Source organism: Engystomops pustulosus, chromosome 5, assembly GCF_040894005.1.
Source record: "Engystomops pustulosus chromosome 5, aEngPut4.maternal, whole genome shotgun sequence".
NCBI lineage: Eukaryota > Metazoa > Chordata > Amphibia > Anura > Leptodactylidae > Engystomops > Engystomops pustulosus.
In genome coordinates this window covers 78,900,386-78,918,827 of record NC_092415.1, presented here as the reverse complement: position 1 = coordinate 78,918,827, position 18,442 = coordinate 78,900,386, and the positions used below count along the sequence as shown (strand labels likewise).

General features: G+C 38.9%; 1 protein-coding gene across 2 annotated transcripts in view; it reads left to right on the top strand.

Moving 5' to 3' along the window:
* Positions 1 to 18,442, top strand: part of CDKAL1 (CDKAL1 threonylcarbamoyladenosine tRNA methylthiotransferase) — a 528,219-nt gene that overhangs the window by 484,428 nt on the left and 25,349 nt on the right. For both annotated transcript variants that reach the window (XM_072152454.1, XM_072152456.1), the window contains exons 14-15: positions 10,370 to 10,453; positions 12,925 to 13,089. In XM_072152454.1, the coding sequence (XP_072008555.1) occupies positions 10,370 to 10,453; positions 12,925 to 13,089 (249 nt within the window). The remainder of the gene's footprint in view (positions 1 to 10,369; positions 10,454 to 12,924; positions 13,090 to 18,442) is intronic.

The following is an 18,442-nucleotide window of genomic DNA, read 5'->3' as shown; positions in this document are numbered from 1 at the left end:
TGTCGTTAATTAAATGGTAGTTTGCCAACGTGTCTGATGTATAGAACAGTCAGACCAACCACATAAATCCTAGTGATTCATCAAGTAACGTCACGTTGAGTGAATCCCTTTTGTGTGATGACTTCTGGCATTGTGTAACATTTTGGCTGCTTTAACTGTTACATAAAAATACAGAATGTTATATACGGTAATTCTATTATACAAAATATGTAGATACATATGAATTAAAAGCATAGGATATTTCAATATTAGACCCTGTCTTCTAGAGAAAATGGTTTATGTATGGATGAATTGGTATGCGAACTGGATTAGTATACAAATCTTATGCATATTACGTGTATAAAATATCTAAAATTATGTAGAAATAGGAATGTGTAATATAGTTTAATAAACAACAAAATGGTTAAAATCCTATTGGAAGTGCATAATATTTAGGACATTTTAGGAAGAAACTATAGTAAATTATTCCCAAATAAAGCATTTAAAGCACCCAGGGGAGACTTATGCAAATAAGAGAGCATAGTAAGGCAATGCAGAACCCTAGAACAGTAATGAAAACATATGTTCACCAGCCACTACATGTAAATCTATAATATCCTGTGATTCTCTGCAAAAACTGCACATAGTGATAGGTTTTATCCGTCCTACAGACATCTCTACATCTAACAATAATGTCTTATTCCCCAACCAGTTGCGCTCTAGCCCTTGGCATGTGGCTGCCCAGCTGTTGGCAGCTTCATAAACGGCTCTGCACCAATGACAGCATGGATGTCATAACAAAACTTGGCACCATAGTAAGAACCATCAACCTGGCACTTGGCGCTAGGTTAAGGACCAAATCACTCACACGTGATTACATAGCACACACTTAGTAGTACCAAATGTGCTACCTTTGATTTTTCAACATGAAAATGAGGTTGAAACCTTTTATGATTATTTTTGGGGTATTTATCATATTAAAATGGTAATTTTCCATAGAAAGATTATAAAGCGTGGGAGTGGGGTTGCACTGCTTGGTCGCTGTCACCCAGACTTCTCTACCACCAGTATTTTTAATACATATAAATATAATATTTAATTTAAGTGAGTATGACCACAATGCACAAAATACAATATTTATAAATAAATATTGTATTTTATGTTGCAAACAGTTATTTTAGGTCTACATAATTTTTTTACATAACAGGGCAATAGATATTCATATTGTACAGAGCTGTGGTGCTATGATGGAGCTATATAAATAATGCTTTATTATTTTTATTAAAATGTTGCAGTTGTTAAATAGGTATTTTTACAGTTTTAAAGGCGAAGTCCAGGCTTTATAGCTATTAATACGATATAGCAGTGATGGCAAACCTTTTAGAGACCAAGTGCCCAAACTGTAACCAAAATCCACTTATTTAAGTGCCAACATTGCATTTTAAGCCGTAACTTATTGCTACCTGCTTTTCAACATCTATCAATCGTATCGGCCCCTTGAGTTGAAAGAATGAGGGCACATTCAGACTATCATTGTAGCTTCACACCAGGGTGTCTCTGTACAGTAAAAATGTAGGGTCCAGTAGGATGACCTACAAAGATAATGCAGTTCTATCAACACTTTATCACTTTTTACCGCAGTTCCAAACAGCCAATGAAGTGTCGTTTTAAAATGGCGCTGATTGCAGCATCTCTTAAATTGCCTGGGTCTGCAGGAAGATTTGGTGAATTTGGTCCTGTTTGGTGAACTCTGTCTTGGGGTCAAAGTGCCCACAGAAAGGGCTCTGAGTGCCACCTCTGGCACCTGTGCCATAGGTTCGCCACCACTGCGATATAGGATAGGTCATCAATAGATGGGGAGTCTCATCAAATGCCTGAAACCTCTGACACTAGAATAACTGAACATACGTCCATGAAGCCAGGTCTATCTGCGCACCTACCTATATTAGTAAACCCCTTCACCCAAGGTGCTTTTAGTGCACCACAGCGCCTCTTCACTTTGGCCAACACGTATTTGGGGTTTTTTTCTCAAAATTTGTTGTCACAATTGTGCTTTTTTACTGGTACATATATATTAACCATTTGTGGCATAAATTAGAGGGATTTGTGCTATGCAAAACTCTTGGTGGTTGTAGTGTAAATAGTGCAATATGTTTCTTGGCCAGCGATAGTTAAATTTATCATCATTGATAATTTATCATAATTGAAATATTAATAACAGACTTTAAAATAAGGTACATAAAAAATCCCCCACCCCACAAGCACTTTGATGGTAATCTCCTAGTCTTGTTTACACAATAAAGATATTTTTACCCCTTACTTTGCAAGTTTTATTGCTGTTTTAGCTCCTACACTGATGGTCAGTGTAAAATTCCAAAGTGTGGGTGGGGACTATCTAAGCAGACACTTCATGATTCCTCTGTGCTATGAGATGTTTTGTAATGACAATGTGCTTAGATTATCAGGGTACAAGGTTTATATACCCTATCATTTAGCATCAGAACAGTCTACCAGTATCTGACACATAGAAAAAGAGATGAGACAGATCAGTGTCATGAGATGGATATAAGATATAAAAACACACTCAACTCTGCTGCATCACCTAATCAATAAAACACAGTCAGCACTGCTACATCACCCCCTCCCCTCGGATCTAGAGCTTATCTTGTTTATAGAGCAGATGCTGCTGTGTCCTCTCCACACATAGAGGATGCCTCATTTTGTTATCCTAAGTATATTTAAGAGCCTTGTCTTCTTGAGAATAGCCCTTTAAAGCTTAGTATCTTAATATTTGGCTGGCAGCACAGTGTTGCATATAATGGTGGGTGCTATGCCTTAGGGTCCTTGGTCTGAAGTCCTCAGTATAATCCAAAGAAATGGCAGCAGTCCAAAGTTCAAAAAGTGAAAATCTGTGATCCTTTATTCCATATTACAGTGCAATGTTTCGGTTACAAAGCCCTTTCCACCAGCTCAGATGGAAGTTAAGCATACTCCTTTTCTATAATTTTAAAAGCTTTGGTTTTGTAACCAAAACGTCTCACTTTAATATGGAATAAGGGATGACTAATTAATATGTGACCGTACATCCAAACTTTGGCTTTACCAATGAGTGGTACTCTAAGTCAACAGCGACCACATAGTTTGAGAAGCACTTGTCGTTTTCAGGTCACAACTGACATCCTTGAATATAATTTACTTATAAAGTGACTGCATGGCAAGGCTTGTGTATGCCTGAAGAAGCTACATTTTCACAGCAGGAGACCTAATGAAAATGAAGCAGTCGGTTGCAGGTGCACAGCCATAGAAAGGAGCTATTTACTCTGAAGCTGGAAAGCCTGGGCCAAGAAAGCAAGCAAGCAAGCGAGCGCACACACACACACACACACTCTTGTATTTCTGCCAGAAGTATTCAGAAGGGGACCAAATAATGGTTATTCAGTTGCCTTTAATGAGATGCATTGCCCACTGCTCAAAGACTGAGGCGCTTTCTTTTCTTATGCTAATTTGGCACCATTAGGGCCTGCCCGTCTGTAACTTTTATAGTCCTGTACTTAATCCATCCTGCTCACTCAGCCCAAAAACCAGAGCAGCAAATGGCAAAAGGGCGACTGCCTGCATGTGATACATCTGTTGCGTGGCGCTAACATTAATTCCTGCATCATGCATGTGTACTGAGGCTGGGGAGGATGGAGATTTCATTTCAATGAGTTTGGAAAGACCATCTTGCGGCAGAGATATGAGGCTGTTGCTTAGTGTCTTTCTTCATTTCCCCTAAACAGCCTGCGAATGTCTTATTTATGTGTAAAGTGAATCGTGGAAAGCAATTCATTTTCGACTATTCCGCTGATGGAGGCAAAACTTGTCTTAAGCGGGTTATTTATTAAGCTCTAAAATAGAATTTATTTTTCCCATACTGAATCTATTATTTACAGCTAGCCAACCTCTCTGTAACAGCTTGTGCCCCCAATCTAAATAGTTTTCTGTTTGTCTGCTCATTGTAGGGGCATGTGAGTGTAGAGAAGAGAGTATGTCCTATGTTTATCTGTCATATCTTCCAGTATATGAATAAAGAATGTTTAACCCCTAGTGTCTGTGTCATCCTTTTTCCTTGATTTCTGGCTCTCCAATAATGATGAAGTGTTCTGATTTTGGCGGTTTATAAATAACGGTTTATATTACAGTTTCCCAATGTTCTTTCTTTATCTATTTTTTTATGGACTAAGGACCTGCTGCACTTTGTGTTTCAGAATTTAAATTAAGTCATAAGCATATTGGGGGAGATGTATCATAAGTCTCTTAGAGAAGAACTGTTCTAGTTGCCCATGGCAACCAATCGGAGCTCGGCTTTCATTTTCCCACAACTGTTTATAAAATTAAAACTGAGCTCTGATTGGTTTCCATGGGCAACTAGAACAGTTTTACCTCAGAAGCATAATGATAAATCTTCCCCAAGTGAGTATATATTATTTTACTGTAAGTTTTATGTGGCTGCACCTCATAAGTGACACATCTGTCACACATCCATAATAGTAGTATAGACAGACCTTAGGCGAAGAGGTTTGTGTTCGCTGGGTGTACTCCCCACTCACTGCAAACACAGGCCCTGAAGACCTTGGACAACAGTTTCTGAAAGCAGAATTTTTTCATCAGCCTGTGCTACATTTACATTCAGTTTAGAAATGTATTGTACTATACATATTTCTATTTAGCTACATAAGTAAAATTGGTTTAACATTTGGGTTGGTAAATAAATAACCATTGAGTATTTGCAGGTTAATTTCTTGTTCCTGTTGTGTTTTGTAGTGAACTACTATAGGGAATAAATGTCTCCCATGAGTAAAGTTTATCAGACAGTGGCTTTATGATGTATTTAACACCTATTATTGTATCATGTATTCTGCACATGTATGTGTTACTTTGTAACAGCTCCTGTCAGATAATGACTCCTCGAAGTAATGTCCTTCATTGCCTAGGTGTCATTTAACATGAAGGCAGAGAGAGGGCTGGGTAAAAAAGAGCTGCCTCTAGTGATACCTTAATACATCTTTATCATTCAATATCATTGCTCTGTATGATGTAGAATAACAATTTAACATATGATAAAGTGTCTTATCTCACCAATTTCTCTATCATCTTGACATTGTCACATCTGAGATACTCTGCTAATGTATTTTTGGTGTCTGAATTCTGGGCACATGGCCAAACATAAAGAGCTGAATGAACCTTGGCTAGATATTGCTGCCCTATATGACATACAGTTGAAATATGTTTTATTATGTCAGCTAGAAATAGTGATCATAATACAAATAACTCTATTCCTTTTACATGTTGTATGTGGAAGTAATGTGGGACTTGTCGTTAATGTATTTCTAGCACAGCTCATCTAAAGTAAGAATCTATCTGTCAATGGGGCTCGTGCCATGAGTAAGAGCGTATAACGCACTCGAAATGCGTAGGCAAAGATCTGTAGCCCTCGCTGTGGACGCAGTGCTTTAGCATGTGTGATGTCTTGCACAGAGGATGCCGAACTGCCGGTTGAGTAACTGGCTCTGCTCCATAGACGCCGCGGTCACTATGAACAGCTGGAACAACTATTAACCCCTAGGGGACACAGCCTATTTTGGCCTTAAGGACGCGGCCCCATTCTTCAAATCTGACCTGTGTCACTATAAGTGGTTATAGCTTTGGAACGCTATGAGATATCCAGGGGATTTTTAGATTGTTTTCTCGTGACACATTGTACTTCAAATTAGTTTAAAAATTTGGATGATATCTTTTGTGTTTAGTTATAAAAAAAAACAAAATTTGGAAAAAAATTGGAAAAATTCTTTATTTTCAACGTTCTAAATTCTCTACTTTTGATGCAGATAGTCATAGCTCCCAAATAAATTCATAACTTACATTTCCCAAATGTCTGCTTTATGTTGGCATGGTTTTTTAAGATTCCACATATTTTACTAGAATGTTATGAGGCTCAGAATTTAGGTATCATTTTTCACATTTTTTGTAAAATCACCAAAACCCGCATTTAGATGTACCTGCTCAACTTCTAATTGACACTGAGAGGCCTAAATAATAGTGGGACTCGTAAAATACCCCATTGTGGAAACTACACACCTCAACGTATGAAAAACCACTTTTAAGAAGTTTGTTAACGCTTTACGTGTTTTATAGGGGTTAAAACAAAATGGAGGTGCAGTCTGCAAATTGTAATATTTTTTCACAATACACTCATTTTGGGTGGAAAATTAAACATTTACAATAGATTAAATGAATAAAGGCTCCACAAAGTTTGTTACCCAATTTCTCCCGAGTACACGGATACTCTATATGTGGTGGTAACCTGCTGTATGGGCGCACGGCCGGGCATAGAAGGGAAGGAGGCGCCATCCAGAGCAGATTTTCTATGTCACATTGTACAGGCTATAATTTTTTTCTTTTTTTTAATGTGGACCTATAGGGGCTTATTTCTTTTGCCACATGAGATGCACTTTTCTGGTACGTAATTTGGGGGAATCTATAGGCTAATTGGTGAGATTTTATTAACTCTTTGTTGGTGGAGGAAATGAAAATCATCACTTTTCAGGAAGATTTTTATGGGGGTTTTTTTTGCCCGTTTACCATACCATAAAAATAGTATATTATTTTTATTCTATGGGTCGCCACGATTACAAAAAGACCTCATTTATATAGATTTTTTATTTTTTTCCCATTTTTACTGCATAAAAAGTAATTTGGCAAAAATGTTGTTAATTTTAGCATCACCGTCTTTCATATGCATAACTTTTTTATTTTTTGCCTCACAAATCTGTTTAAGGGCTTATTTTTTGCGAGAAGGATTGTTCTTTTTAGTGGTCTTATTTTAGAGTGCATAACATTTTTTAAATCCCTTTTTAGAGCATTTTTATAGGGTATTAATTGAAAATGATCATTTTTCTGGAGCTTTTTTTTGTTTTGTTTTTTACGGGGTTCACTTTGCGGATCTAATAACGATTCTGTTTTATTATGCAGATTGTTACGGACGCAGGGATACCAAATATGTGGGGTTTTGTGTATTTTATTCAATTGTACTGAATAAAAACCAATTTGGAGAAAATCTTGTTCCTTTTAGCATCACCATCTTTTCATATGCATAACTTTTTTATTTTTAGGCTGACAAATCTGGTTAGGGGCTTATTTTTTGCGAGAAGAGTTGTTCTTTTTAGTGGGCTTATTTTGGAGTGCATAACATTTTTTAAATTACTTTTTAGAGCATTTTTTGATAGGGTATAATTAAAAATTATCTTTTTTCGGAACGTTTTTGCGGTTTTTTTTCTACGGCGTGTACCGTGCAGGTCCAGTAACGATTCTGTTTTATTATACAGATTGTTACGGACGCGGCAATACCAAATATGCGGGGTTTTTTGTGTTTTTGTGTTTTTTATACTTTATTAAGTGTTTTTATGGGAAAGTGACATTTTAGGGGCTTATATTTTTATGTATTTATTTTTTATTTATTATAATGTGTAGTGTTAAGTGTTTTTGCATATTTTTACTTATACATACTTGAACTTAAACCAGTGATGCTCTGATCACTGGTTTAAGTTCAATACACTGCTCTACAATACTATTTTATTGTAGAGCAGTGTAAACTGTCTGAGCAAGCTTGCGCATGCTCAGACAGTTTACAGCCAGACCCGGAAGGGGTCTGGCTGCCATGGAGACCGGGCAGCTCCGGGGCACATGCCAGTCCTCGGAGCTGCCCAGAAGTGGATCGGATCCCCCGGTTAGCGGCACGGGGGATCCGATCCACAGCGCAAACACCCTTACACGCCGCGGTCATGTTTGACCGCGGCGTGTAAGGGGTTAACACCCGCGATCGGAGCCGGCTCCGATTGCGGGTGTTAGCGCAGGCTGTCAGCTGTACTAGACAGCTGACAGCCGCTGCTTCTGGTACCGGCTCCGTTCGTGAGCCGGTGCCAGAAGCAGGACGTTATAGAACGTCCCCGTGCGCTAAGCATCTAGCCCCGGGGACGTACTATAACGTCCTTGTGCGCCTAGGGGTTAAACAGCTGGGATTGCAAGTTTCACATACAGCCGAGCTCCCACAGCGATCACACAGGCTCTGCTACTGCGCCTGGGCGATCGACGAGACATGTACGTCAGGACAACCGGCCCTTATTTCCAGACTTACATGTAAGTCCTAATGCGCTGTAGGGTTAAACACACCTTTGAGGGGAGATGGGCAGTTTGACATAGTTGGGAATACAAGCTGCAGATAAAGATTCAATTCCCCACTTTGTCCATCGCAAAGAAACCTCACCAACACTCAGATCTTTACAATGGCACCATAAGCAAGGTTCTAGCTGTTACAAGGTAGTAAGTTCTCTTTAAGGGATTTCCAGGATAAGAACTAAGCATGCACATCTGCAGACCAGATTAGCTCCCGATTCAGCCACTAAACAGAGAAAAAAAGCTTTGCTTATCGGTTGATAAGAATAGTTGATCTGAGGGATTCTGGTTGTTAGACCCCACCAATCTGATAGTTTAATTTATTCTTAGCTTGGAAACCCCTTAACATGAACCTGCTAAAGCATTTCCAATACCAAACCAACTGCGTCTTCTGCTCTGATACTGCTGGGAAACACAACTAATGGGGAACTCTCTTTCTTGGGATGTTGTGCTAGAATTGTGTCTAGAATTCATTGATGCCTCTGTAAACTAACCATTCTAAAGGTGACTTGGATACAGTGTTTTATCAGTATTTGTCCTTATGTAACATCCTGCTAGATATAGCACCTCTGCTGTGGTTATTTGAGCCTTGGTTTAGAAATTTCTGTAACATTGCTTGTAAGGCACAAGACAGTTTCTGATTCATAGAGAATTTCAGTATCCTAGAAAACATATGTCTGCTTATTTTTGGATGCATGTGATTTGCAGCCAGCCATATAAAAACCATAGATGGCAGTAATGTATAGAGCTCCTGCAGTATGTAAAAATCTTTCCTTAGCCATGAATTCTGGGGTCAAGGCCTGTGCATGGTGTGATAATCCCACATATGAAACTTTATAGCCTCCAACCGTTGTAAAAGGTATTGCATGCGTTAATTGAATACATTTGGCCGTGCTCAGATAATATATGCAATTTGTAATGCTTTTGATCTCGGGCAGAGGACAAAACTAGCAAATTAATCCCGGATAGTGTGATCTAGGATATGACTCGCTGCCGGTAATCCCATATTGTTTGAACTGCAGTAGTTGGTATACATTTCACTAGAGTAAATACATTTTGTCAGGCTATTTCCAAACATGTTAATATCGGTGTCATTCCTGGCATTGGTGTGTATTGTAAAGTCCTTCTGTGTAAGGAAGCCTCAATACAATGGAGGATTCAAGGATGTACAAACATTTGCTGGGTCATAAGTACACTTTTTATGACTACATATATATAAATAAGTAGGAATCCATAACTTTCTATCTGCCTATGTTTATCTTGTTAAAGTATAATGCCCATAACAGCTGAACTAGTTAATTTCTGCTACTCAAATCATTGCTTTCTGCTACTCAAATCATCACTACTTGATGGCGTTACACTGACATTGGTGAAGAATGGTGCAGTATACCGCAATGTTGTATTGTTCTATAGCAGTGGTGGCGAACCTATGGCACTGGTGCCAGAGGTGGCACTCAGAGCCCTTTTTGTGGGCACCCAGGCCTTCACCCCAACATAGAGTTTGCCAGATAGGACTCCAAGCTTTCTCCTGTGGTCCAGTACAGCCCAGGACGTTCCATGCTCAGCGCTATTTTCAAGCAACATCCTTGACTGCCAGGACTACAGGAGAAGCGGGAAGTTGCGAATAGAGATGGATTAATGTTGGAGCTCCTGCTCTGTGTCCCCTGATTCTTCCTCTTTAGGGGACCCTGGAGGGAAGCTACAATCCAAATGTCTCCATCATCTTTCTATTGTATTGGTGAACTCAGGACGCCAATACGTTTAAAACCTGTGATACAGCAGGAATCAATAAGTTACTGCTTAAATTGTCACGTTGGCACTTTGCGACATATAAGTGGGTTTTGGTTGTAGCTTCGGCACTCTGTCTCCAAAAGGTTCGCCATCACTGTTCTATAGCCTGTAAGTTGCTTTGCAAGGTATGCTTGTGGTCCTGTATGTTAAAAAGGAAAACCTAGATAAAAGCTTTGGAGATGGTGACAACTTTGCACATGAAGCCAGGCAATAGGTTATGCCAAGATTGGTGACCATTTTTGTTAATCTTCCCCATTGTGTCACTTTGTACATATAATTGAGAAATAATGTAATATCTGGTATATGTTCCCAGAACTTTTGCATCTTGATTTCTAACTTGACAATAGTATTTAACATAATGTACTCAATTAGTTCTTTTTTTTTACAGATTGGACAAAGGCAACAAGTTTTAGTAACAGAGGAATCCTTTGACCTACAATACTATGTAGCCCACAATCGCTATTATGAACAGGTACGTTATCATATAATTATATACAACACAACATGGATAGTGCAATAGTTGTGATTTTGCAAACTATGACTTTGTATTGTCACCACAATCCAAACCATAATTTTTCACATAAAAAAAACCAAAACAACCATCAGAGCATTAGATGGAGATAGTCTTTTCGCTAACTAATCAGTGGATAGAATTATCTGCAAACGACGTGTGCAGATTTATGGGATGCAAACAACGGACCTGTGGAACTTTGTTTACACCCTGTGTGTCGTCTGCTGATGCTGTGTGTCATGTGCCCATGACCGGGTCGGCTCCAGGTTTCAGTAGGTCCTTGGGCGACAGAGACTCAGTAGGCCCTTTGCAATGATCTCATGTGGCAGCATTCAAAATTCAGAAACTAACAGTCTCCTGTTCCCTAAAATATTCCCTAGTTTATCAGCCCCCTCATGGTTATTTTAAATATTCCCCACTCGCACCTTATGGATTCATTAGATGCAACCTCCTCACCTCCCTGGATTCATTAGATACAGACCCCTCACCCCATGGATTCCTTATGTGGGCCTCCCCAGCATCTATGGCCCCCGGCACTTCCCCAATTGCTAGCACACGTTCTCATTTACTCATTGTGTGCAGGTAGCCTCAGCCAAATGTTTCCACCTGAAAATCCCAACTTGCGTTTTAATGACTTATCTGATATGTTTTCTCCATGTTCCAAAGACCTTTGGTGACGGCATATCCCACTCTGATAACAAAAGATTGGGGCTTGTAGAATTATACATTTGGGAGCATATCCATACATATTAGATCACATGTGGGGAACAAAATGCCCATAGGGCGAATCTGGCCACCACCTCTGGGTATAGTTATACTGTATTCAGTGTTGCCTTTACAAACATGCCTTTGAAGGCATCTATATAGCTGATGTGTCCCCTTTGTGAATAAAAGTTTGACACCCAAGCTCAACATATCCCTATCCTATCCAGACCCCATCAATGATGCAAAAAGTATAAAGCAGCGTTCAGACTACTACCCGGACCTCTGGATGTTGGTAATTCAATGTACTTTAGCCCTAGGATATAATAATGAGCTGTAGGAGTTATAAAAGGTGTCAGCAATTAAGCTTTATTGTTAATTCTGGTTCATATGACAACCCAACATTGTTAAAATCCAATTGTCAAAGAGACAAAAAAAAATTTGTCTGGGGTTACAATGATAAACTATACAGTTCCGACTCACATACTGTCAAGCTCCAGGGGTAGTGGAACTTGGTTTTCACCAGAGCCCGCCATAAAAAGAGGGTTGGACTTGGTGCGGCGTGGTACCACCAGGTCGTTCCACAGGTGTGACGTTGTCCGCGGTGGCAGCCAAGGCGAGGTATAGTAACAGAAGGCAAGTTTGTGGTTGGGGACAGGCAGGAGGTCAGGACAGGCAGCCCAGGATCAATGTCAGAAGCAAAGCAGAAGGTCATTGTTGGCAGCAGAGTATGGAGGAGATGTATGGAGGAAATTATGTTCCATTTTTCACCTATGTGTCATCCTTATTTGTGGACTGCAATAAATGCTGAATGATGGGTAATGATGTAACTGGCTTGTCCCAACCTCTTGTGTTACCTAGAAATTGTGTAACCTAGAAACAGGCTGTAAATATGGGCAAGAATAGGACCTGTTTCTAAATTTACGTGTCAGCAAAACGTCTCACGTACGGGGAAATACATATGAGGAAAATAAGTGCATCAGTAGCCTTATTTTTTACATTTCCTTTATTTAGTTTTACACATTTTGCTTCATTTATTCTTCACAGCACTTCTGCTTTTTTGTGCTGTGTGTACTCAGGAGGAGTATTAATGTAAACCCTAATTACTTTAATTTGTGCAGTCTGATTTTCATAAGACAATAGTAATTTGAAATGCAGTTTTAATTACATTTATTAAATGTTACATTGCACTCCTGGAAACCTTACCAGCTTTTTCTGATAACACTATGTATTTAAGACAGACAAAATTACCTCTTTAAGCTACTTTATGGAATTGTTTTATGTGACTATAGCCTCATTTATATAAATGGGTTGTTATACGTCAACTAAATGGACATAGGAAGGGGGTTCAGAGGCAGCAGTCACATCTGGACCATTGATGAGTCATTCTTGGTAGGGGCCCTCTTATAGCCATTGTATAGGAACCATAACCCCTTTTAATTTTTGTTTCTAATATGTATATGTGTTACAGTGTTTTGGAAATAAATCTCACAATATACCATATATACTCAAGTATAAGCCTAGTTTTCAGAACAAAAAAATGTGCTGAAACCCCAAACTCGGCTTATACTTGAGTAAAACAAAATATTGGTTTTACCAGGTTTTTGTGGTAAAATTAGGGGGCTCGGCTTATACTTGGGTCGGCTTATACTCAAGTATATATGGTATATATAATTAATGTGGTTCAGTTTTCTAAGATTTTTTTAATATGCAATATTTGTTTCTTCAAGGTCCTTGTACCGAAGGACCAAGCATTCATGGGCAAAATGGTTGAAGTTGAAATTTTTGAAGCGGGGAAGCATTACATGAAGGGAAATCCATTGTCAGATTGCAAAGTGTATACTCCATCCATCACAAAGCCGTTACAGAAAGGAAAGGTTTCTGGTTTGTCTGAGGTAAGTGTGCTTACTCATTATTATTACTCATTTATGCATGCTTTATCTGCATTATTCACAAGCAAATTAATACACGGATCACTAAATTAAGATTATGTTCATGTCTTCATCCAAACTGAGCTCGAATTGCAGTTTTCCTGAATATGGAGTCTTAAGGGCACAGCTGATGTCTGAAATTTGACATATCGCGGGCTTGTGTTGCCCTGTTTGCACCTAGCCTATCAATAAAACTGTTATTGATGTTAAAGAGAAGAGAATTCTTTATGGAGAATGAGATAGTTGAGAGAGATGCTGGGTGTGTGGGACTTATTGAATAGAAATCAAATCCCTCATTTTCTCCTCCCTCGGGAATTCTTTTCAGTGAGTCATACACAGCCAGTGTGTCTCTCTCTCCACTCCCTTAGAAATTCTCTTCAGCAAGTTGCACACCGTGTCTTTCTCAACTCGCACCTAAAGTTCAAAGCCCCATAACATCCTACAAAAATGAGAGAATGCATAAAAAACCATGGAGGCATACGGTTAATGTTAGTTATCAAGTTTTTTTGCAGTTATGACTGTGTGGGAAAAAGTAGAACCTTTTCAATTTCAAAAATTTAGACTTTTTCCAAATTTTCACCAAATATCTGTTTTTTTCATAAATAAACTCAACACAGGCCAACAAAATTTTTCAACTAACTTGCAGTACTAAGTGTCACAAGAAAACAATTTCAAAATCACTTATGTTAAGGCGTTCCGAAGTTATAACCATTTATAGTGACATAAGGAGTTATAGTGACATAAGCGTTAAGGGGTTAAACATAAAAACTTCCTGAAACCTTTCTGTTCACTTGCAATTTTAACACTGTAGCTTCAGGGTCCAAATGCATATTAAAAGTTACACTCTTTCTGTTCTCTTGGAAAAGCGTTCTGTAATAGGAGGAATGTCTGGCTGCTTCCCAGTATACTCAGTGTCCTCCTAAATGTTCAGCCCTTGTTAGAAACTCTTGGCTATATACACTGTGGACGGCAACTTCTTTGTAGTGACATATACATATGCTGCAAACCCTTTTTCTTCTTTTAACAATGCTGATGTTTTCCCCGGAGCAAACAATATGAATACTAGTTTACTTTTCACGGCAAGAGTGTGAATAGCATTGAGATTTCCCTTTTATTTAAAACCTCTAAAGGTGAGCAGAAATGGCTGTGCGTCAGATGTGTACTGCCATGTCTATAAATGTGTAAATGAGTTTGTGCCCATCCTGAATCTGCTCTACTCAGTACTGCTGTCTCAAGCCTAGCTGTAAGCGCTTCAATATTTACTTTTTGGTACCTTCTGGATACATGAAACCAGGGAATGCACAGGGAAAAGAGCAATTTATAATTCATGGAGAAAGATGCAAAGCATTTTGGGAAAACGTTTCCCATGACACTTGATTAAACCATTTGGAAAGCGAAGAGTAAATAGGCATAAAATTAGGTATTACTTCTTTATTATTTTACTGCACTTTAAGCAACAAGATAATAATTAAAATTAATAAAAACAAATGATGTAACATTTCTACCTGGTTGTGTCAGTATACAAATGGGAACTCAATACCAGAAAAACTTGATCACCGACCCTTTGTTTTACCAACAAATACTCAATACCTTAGCAAAAAGCTAATGCTACACAGGGCCGGATTATATGGAGGGCACCGGGGCGTGAACTCTGTGTGTTACCAGAAGCCCCTGTTCTGTAGCTGTTGCTCACACCTTCCCTCTTGCTGCAATCTCAAAAGCAGAGTGTAATAGCCTGTATAGCTACAACAGAGAGGGCATATGGTAACATGCCCCAGAGCCCTTCTGACTCATAAGTATCATTTTCAAAGTTTATTTTAGAAGGAAGGAGGCCATAAGTAACAACAAATGTAAAAAGATTGCCATAGTGTCAGTAGTGCCTGCATCAGCAGGTGCCCCTTGTTCATGCTTAATTTTGATGGTAGTGATGGTATACTTAATGAAGTATAATATAAAGTTTACAATTATCCACTGCACTAATAACATCTGAAATAAAAAAAAAATTGCTTCAATGTTTTAGTTATACTTTAACATTCTTTAAAGCAAAAGTGAACATTTAGAACCAAGCAAACAGGATTGACCATAAGAGCATTCATTTGTAATTTTTGACCCTCTGTAGCAATAAATGAATTAAGCTGTGATGGTGTACATTGCATAGCTTTGCGTAAGGTGACAAAACCAGGACACAGGGAATGACCTGGAAATAACACTTAAATTAGAGAAGGTGATTTATTATTGTATTTTAGTGAATCAATAATTCCATTCAATAATACTTTTGAAAATCATGTTTCAGGAAATATTGCATTGGCTTGCAAAATGGCTGACTCCACAGTATGCCTGGTGGAGGAATTATCTCATACGGGAAGTTTAGCAAATTGTGCCCCGCACACCCCTTTTATCTGCCGTCAGTAATGTCCTTAATCCAGTAATTAAAATCCGTAGTAAAGATGTGATTGTCAGCTTTTACCTTGGTAGATGTGGCGAGCTTCCAGGCCATGTCTTACATTTCACTGAGGCCCGGTTGTAAAAACTGATGAAGTGTGAAATGAAAATGTGTATCACATTTCTAAGCATCATTTTATGCTCTTGCTGAACTGAAATGTTTGGGGCTACAAAAAATATAGCCCTGGTTTTAACATATGGAAGAAAGACTGCTTGCTCAGCCATGTAATTTCCTGATTGTTTTTTGGAGAATTTTTTCCCCCCTTATTTTACAATACATGGTAAACAAATGTTAACAATGACGGGGGAAGTTACAGATAACATTACGTTTATTGCGGTAAATGTCACGGCTGCTCTACTTTTATAGGCTTTGGCAGACAGTAAAAGGGAAGACCTCAGATGAAATGAGCAATATGCTGCATACATACATAAAGTGCATCTTTACTGGAGGAATATTCTGCACATGGAGGTCACTCAGGGGACACCCTGTCTCTTCTGCATGGAGATATTCCAAATCATTTCACATATTCAGGGATCGCACAGAATGTGCAAGCATTCTGCATCCTGTGCATAGGAGTTAAAGGGGTTGTCCACTCTTAAATAATTGATAATGTTTGTTTAATGAAGAGTTGCACAATTTTCCAATGTACTTTTTGTATCAATTCCTCACAGTTTTCTAGATCTCTGCTTGCTGTCAGTCTATGGGAAGCTTTACAGTTTACTTCCAGTGGATCGAAAACTGTCCATGGTCATGTGATGTTACACAGGTGCTGAGCCATTAGTATCGCAGAGACTATTCAGAGCTGTGTGCAAGCCGTCCACCTGTGTCACCTCACGTTCCTATCCACTGGAAGAAAATTGGGAAGCTTCCCATAGACTGACAGCAAGCAGAGATCTAGTAAACCATGATAGATTGGTACAGAAAGTATATTGCAAAATTGGATCATTTCAATTATTTTCTGAAAGTGCACAACCCCTTTAAGTTCTGAAACTTTGGTCACTCTGGAAAAATTGATAACTTGCTGTAATCAAAGACTGACCTGAATGTCAATTGGCTCCATTGCATGAAGCTAACCCTGGTGTGGGTCCACATCATATCCTCAGCGGAAACAGGAGTGCCAGTCATGTTTCTGCCTTGTACAGTGTGCAAAACTGGCCTAACATAGGTCATCCATTGTAAAAGTAATACTTTTATTTAGAGTGACACTATCCCAAAGTGTTGCCTACAGTGAAGGTTGGCACCATGTCATAAAGTATACTACTATAAAAGGACTTACACACAAATATATACCCAAAAAGTCAGTTTACCAACGTTCGACTGCTCATCGCTCTTTTACAAAAATGACCTTTGGTAATAGAATACCAGAATGGTATATGGTAAAATGCAGCCCATTTTTCTAATCCTGTGATGATCATCTGTTAATATATTCATGGGTGACCCTCTCCTTAGAATTTGTGTGCCTCTGTTCCAGTGCCAGAGTGTAACATTGTAAGCAGCAGAAAGCTTGGCTATAAATTGGTGCCAGACTCTTGCTAATTAAAACATATGGTATAGGTCTCAGGTGTGGAACCCCGACCTCACTCCTATGGCATGTAGAAAAAAATCCTAAGAGGCAGGAAACCCATGTTAGCAGACAAGTGTAAATTTCAGGAAAAATCTGTATGAACATATTCATACAGGAGACCAGAGTATTTAGTTGTCAGTAATTAGATTTGCAAAAAGTACTCAAGCGTTTGATAGTCAGCCTAATGGTTTTCCAATGTTTTCCACTGCCAGGCCAGAAATTCCCCGGCCACCATTAAATTCTTTCAATTGCTTGGGTAATTTTGAGACAAAATGTTAAGAGGAAAGCTAGAGTCATATACTCAGAGGTGTCTTGGCACAGTCTTCTATAGTGCTTCACTGAGGAAGAAATAAAACACTCAACAAGCTCTTACAAGCAGCTTAAAGCAGTTTTTCTCTATAGCTGCAAAAGCTGAAAACTAACATTTTTCCAATATACTTTCATTACCTTATTGCAACTGTTTCTCTGCCATCATCCTGGCTCTCCCATTAGCCTGGCATTCTGGTTGCTAAGAACGATTCATAGAATGAAAGAGGAGGGAACAGGAGAGATGCATTGTACAGGCAGAGGGCTCTCAGAAGGGTGAGGGGGTTGGGCTATGCACTGTGCTAGTTCTGGTCTTTCCATCATATCTGGTCTGTGTACACTCAGTTCGCTTAAGCACTGCATTAAAGCATAACTGTAATGCTACTTGACAAAAATTAGTTTTAGAACAGCTGGAGCCTTTGACAACAACCCCAGCAATACCTGTATCATGCTTCCAGCTTCTTCCTATCCTGAGATGTAGGGATAATATCAAAAAGCCATCTCTTTTACATCAACGTCGGGAGACGGCTCCCTTCAGTGACCCGATAGCTCACTTAAGCCCGCCTCTAAATTACTCACCACCCCTCCTTTAACCTGGTAGAATAGGACTTCCCATGACTAATGTATGAGGCTATCTATAAAACCCTCTCCGCATTTCCTGAAGTTGGTGGGAATTCCTGGTTGGGATATCAGTTATGGGCAATAATGCCAATAGCACTGCTCAGCCAATTAGGACACAGAATCAGTGCTTGTATAGAGATCTAGTGCAGAGCAAGGCTGGGGAGACAGAGCACTGGCGCTCTGCATCATACAGAAATCTACTACATCACAAAGAAAAAGATACGTTAAAACATGTTCAACTACACTATAAAACACCTACATGGGAATAAGAAGATGAACACATGGCAGTATCACAGTATGTGTACGTATACATATATATGTTACGCATACATTTTGTCAATCAATGTTAACACATATGTTAACATAACACTAACAAACGCATA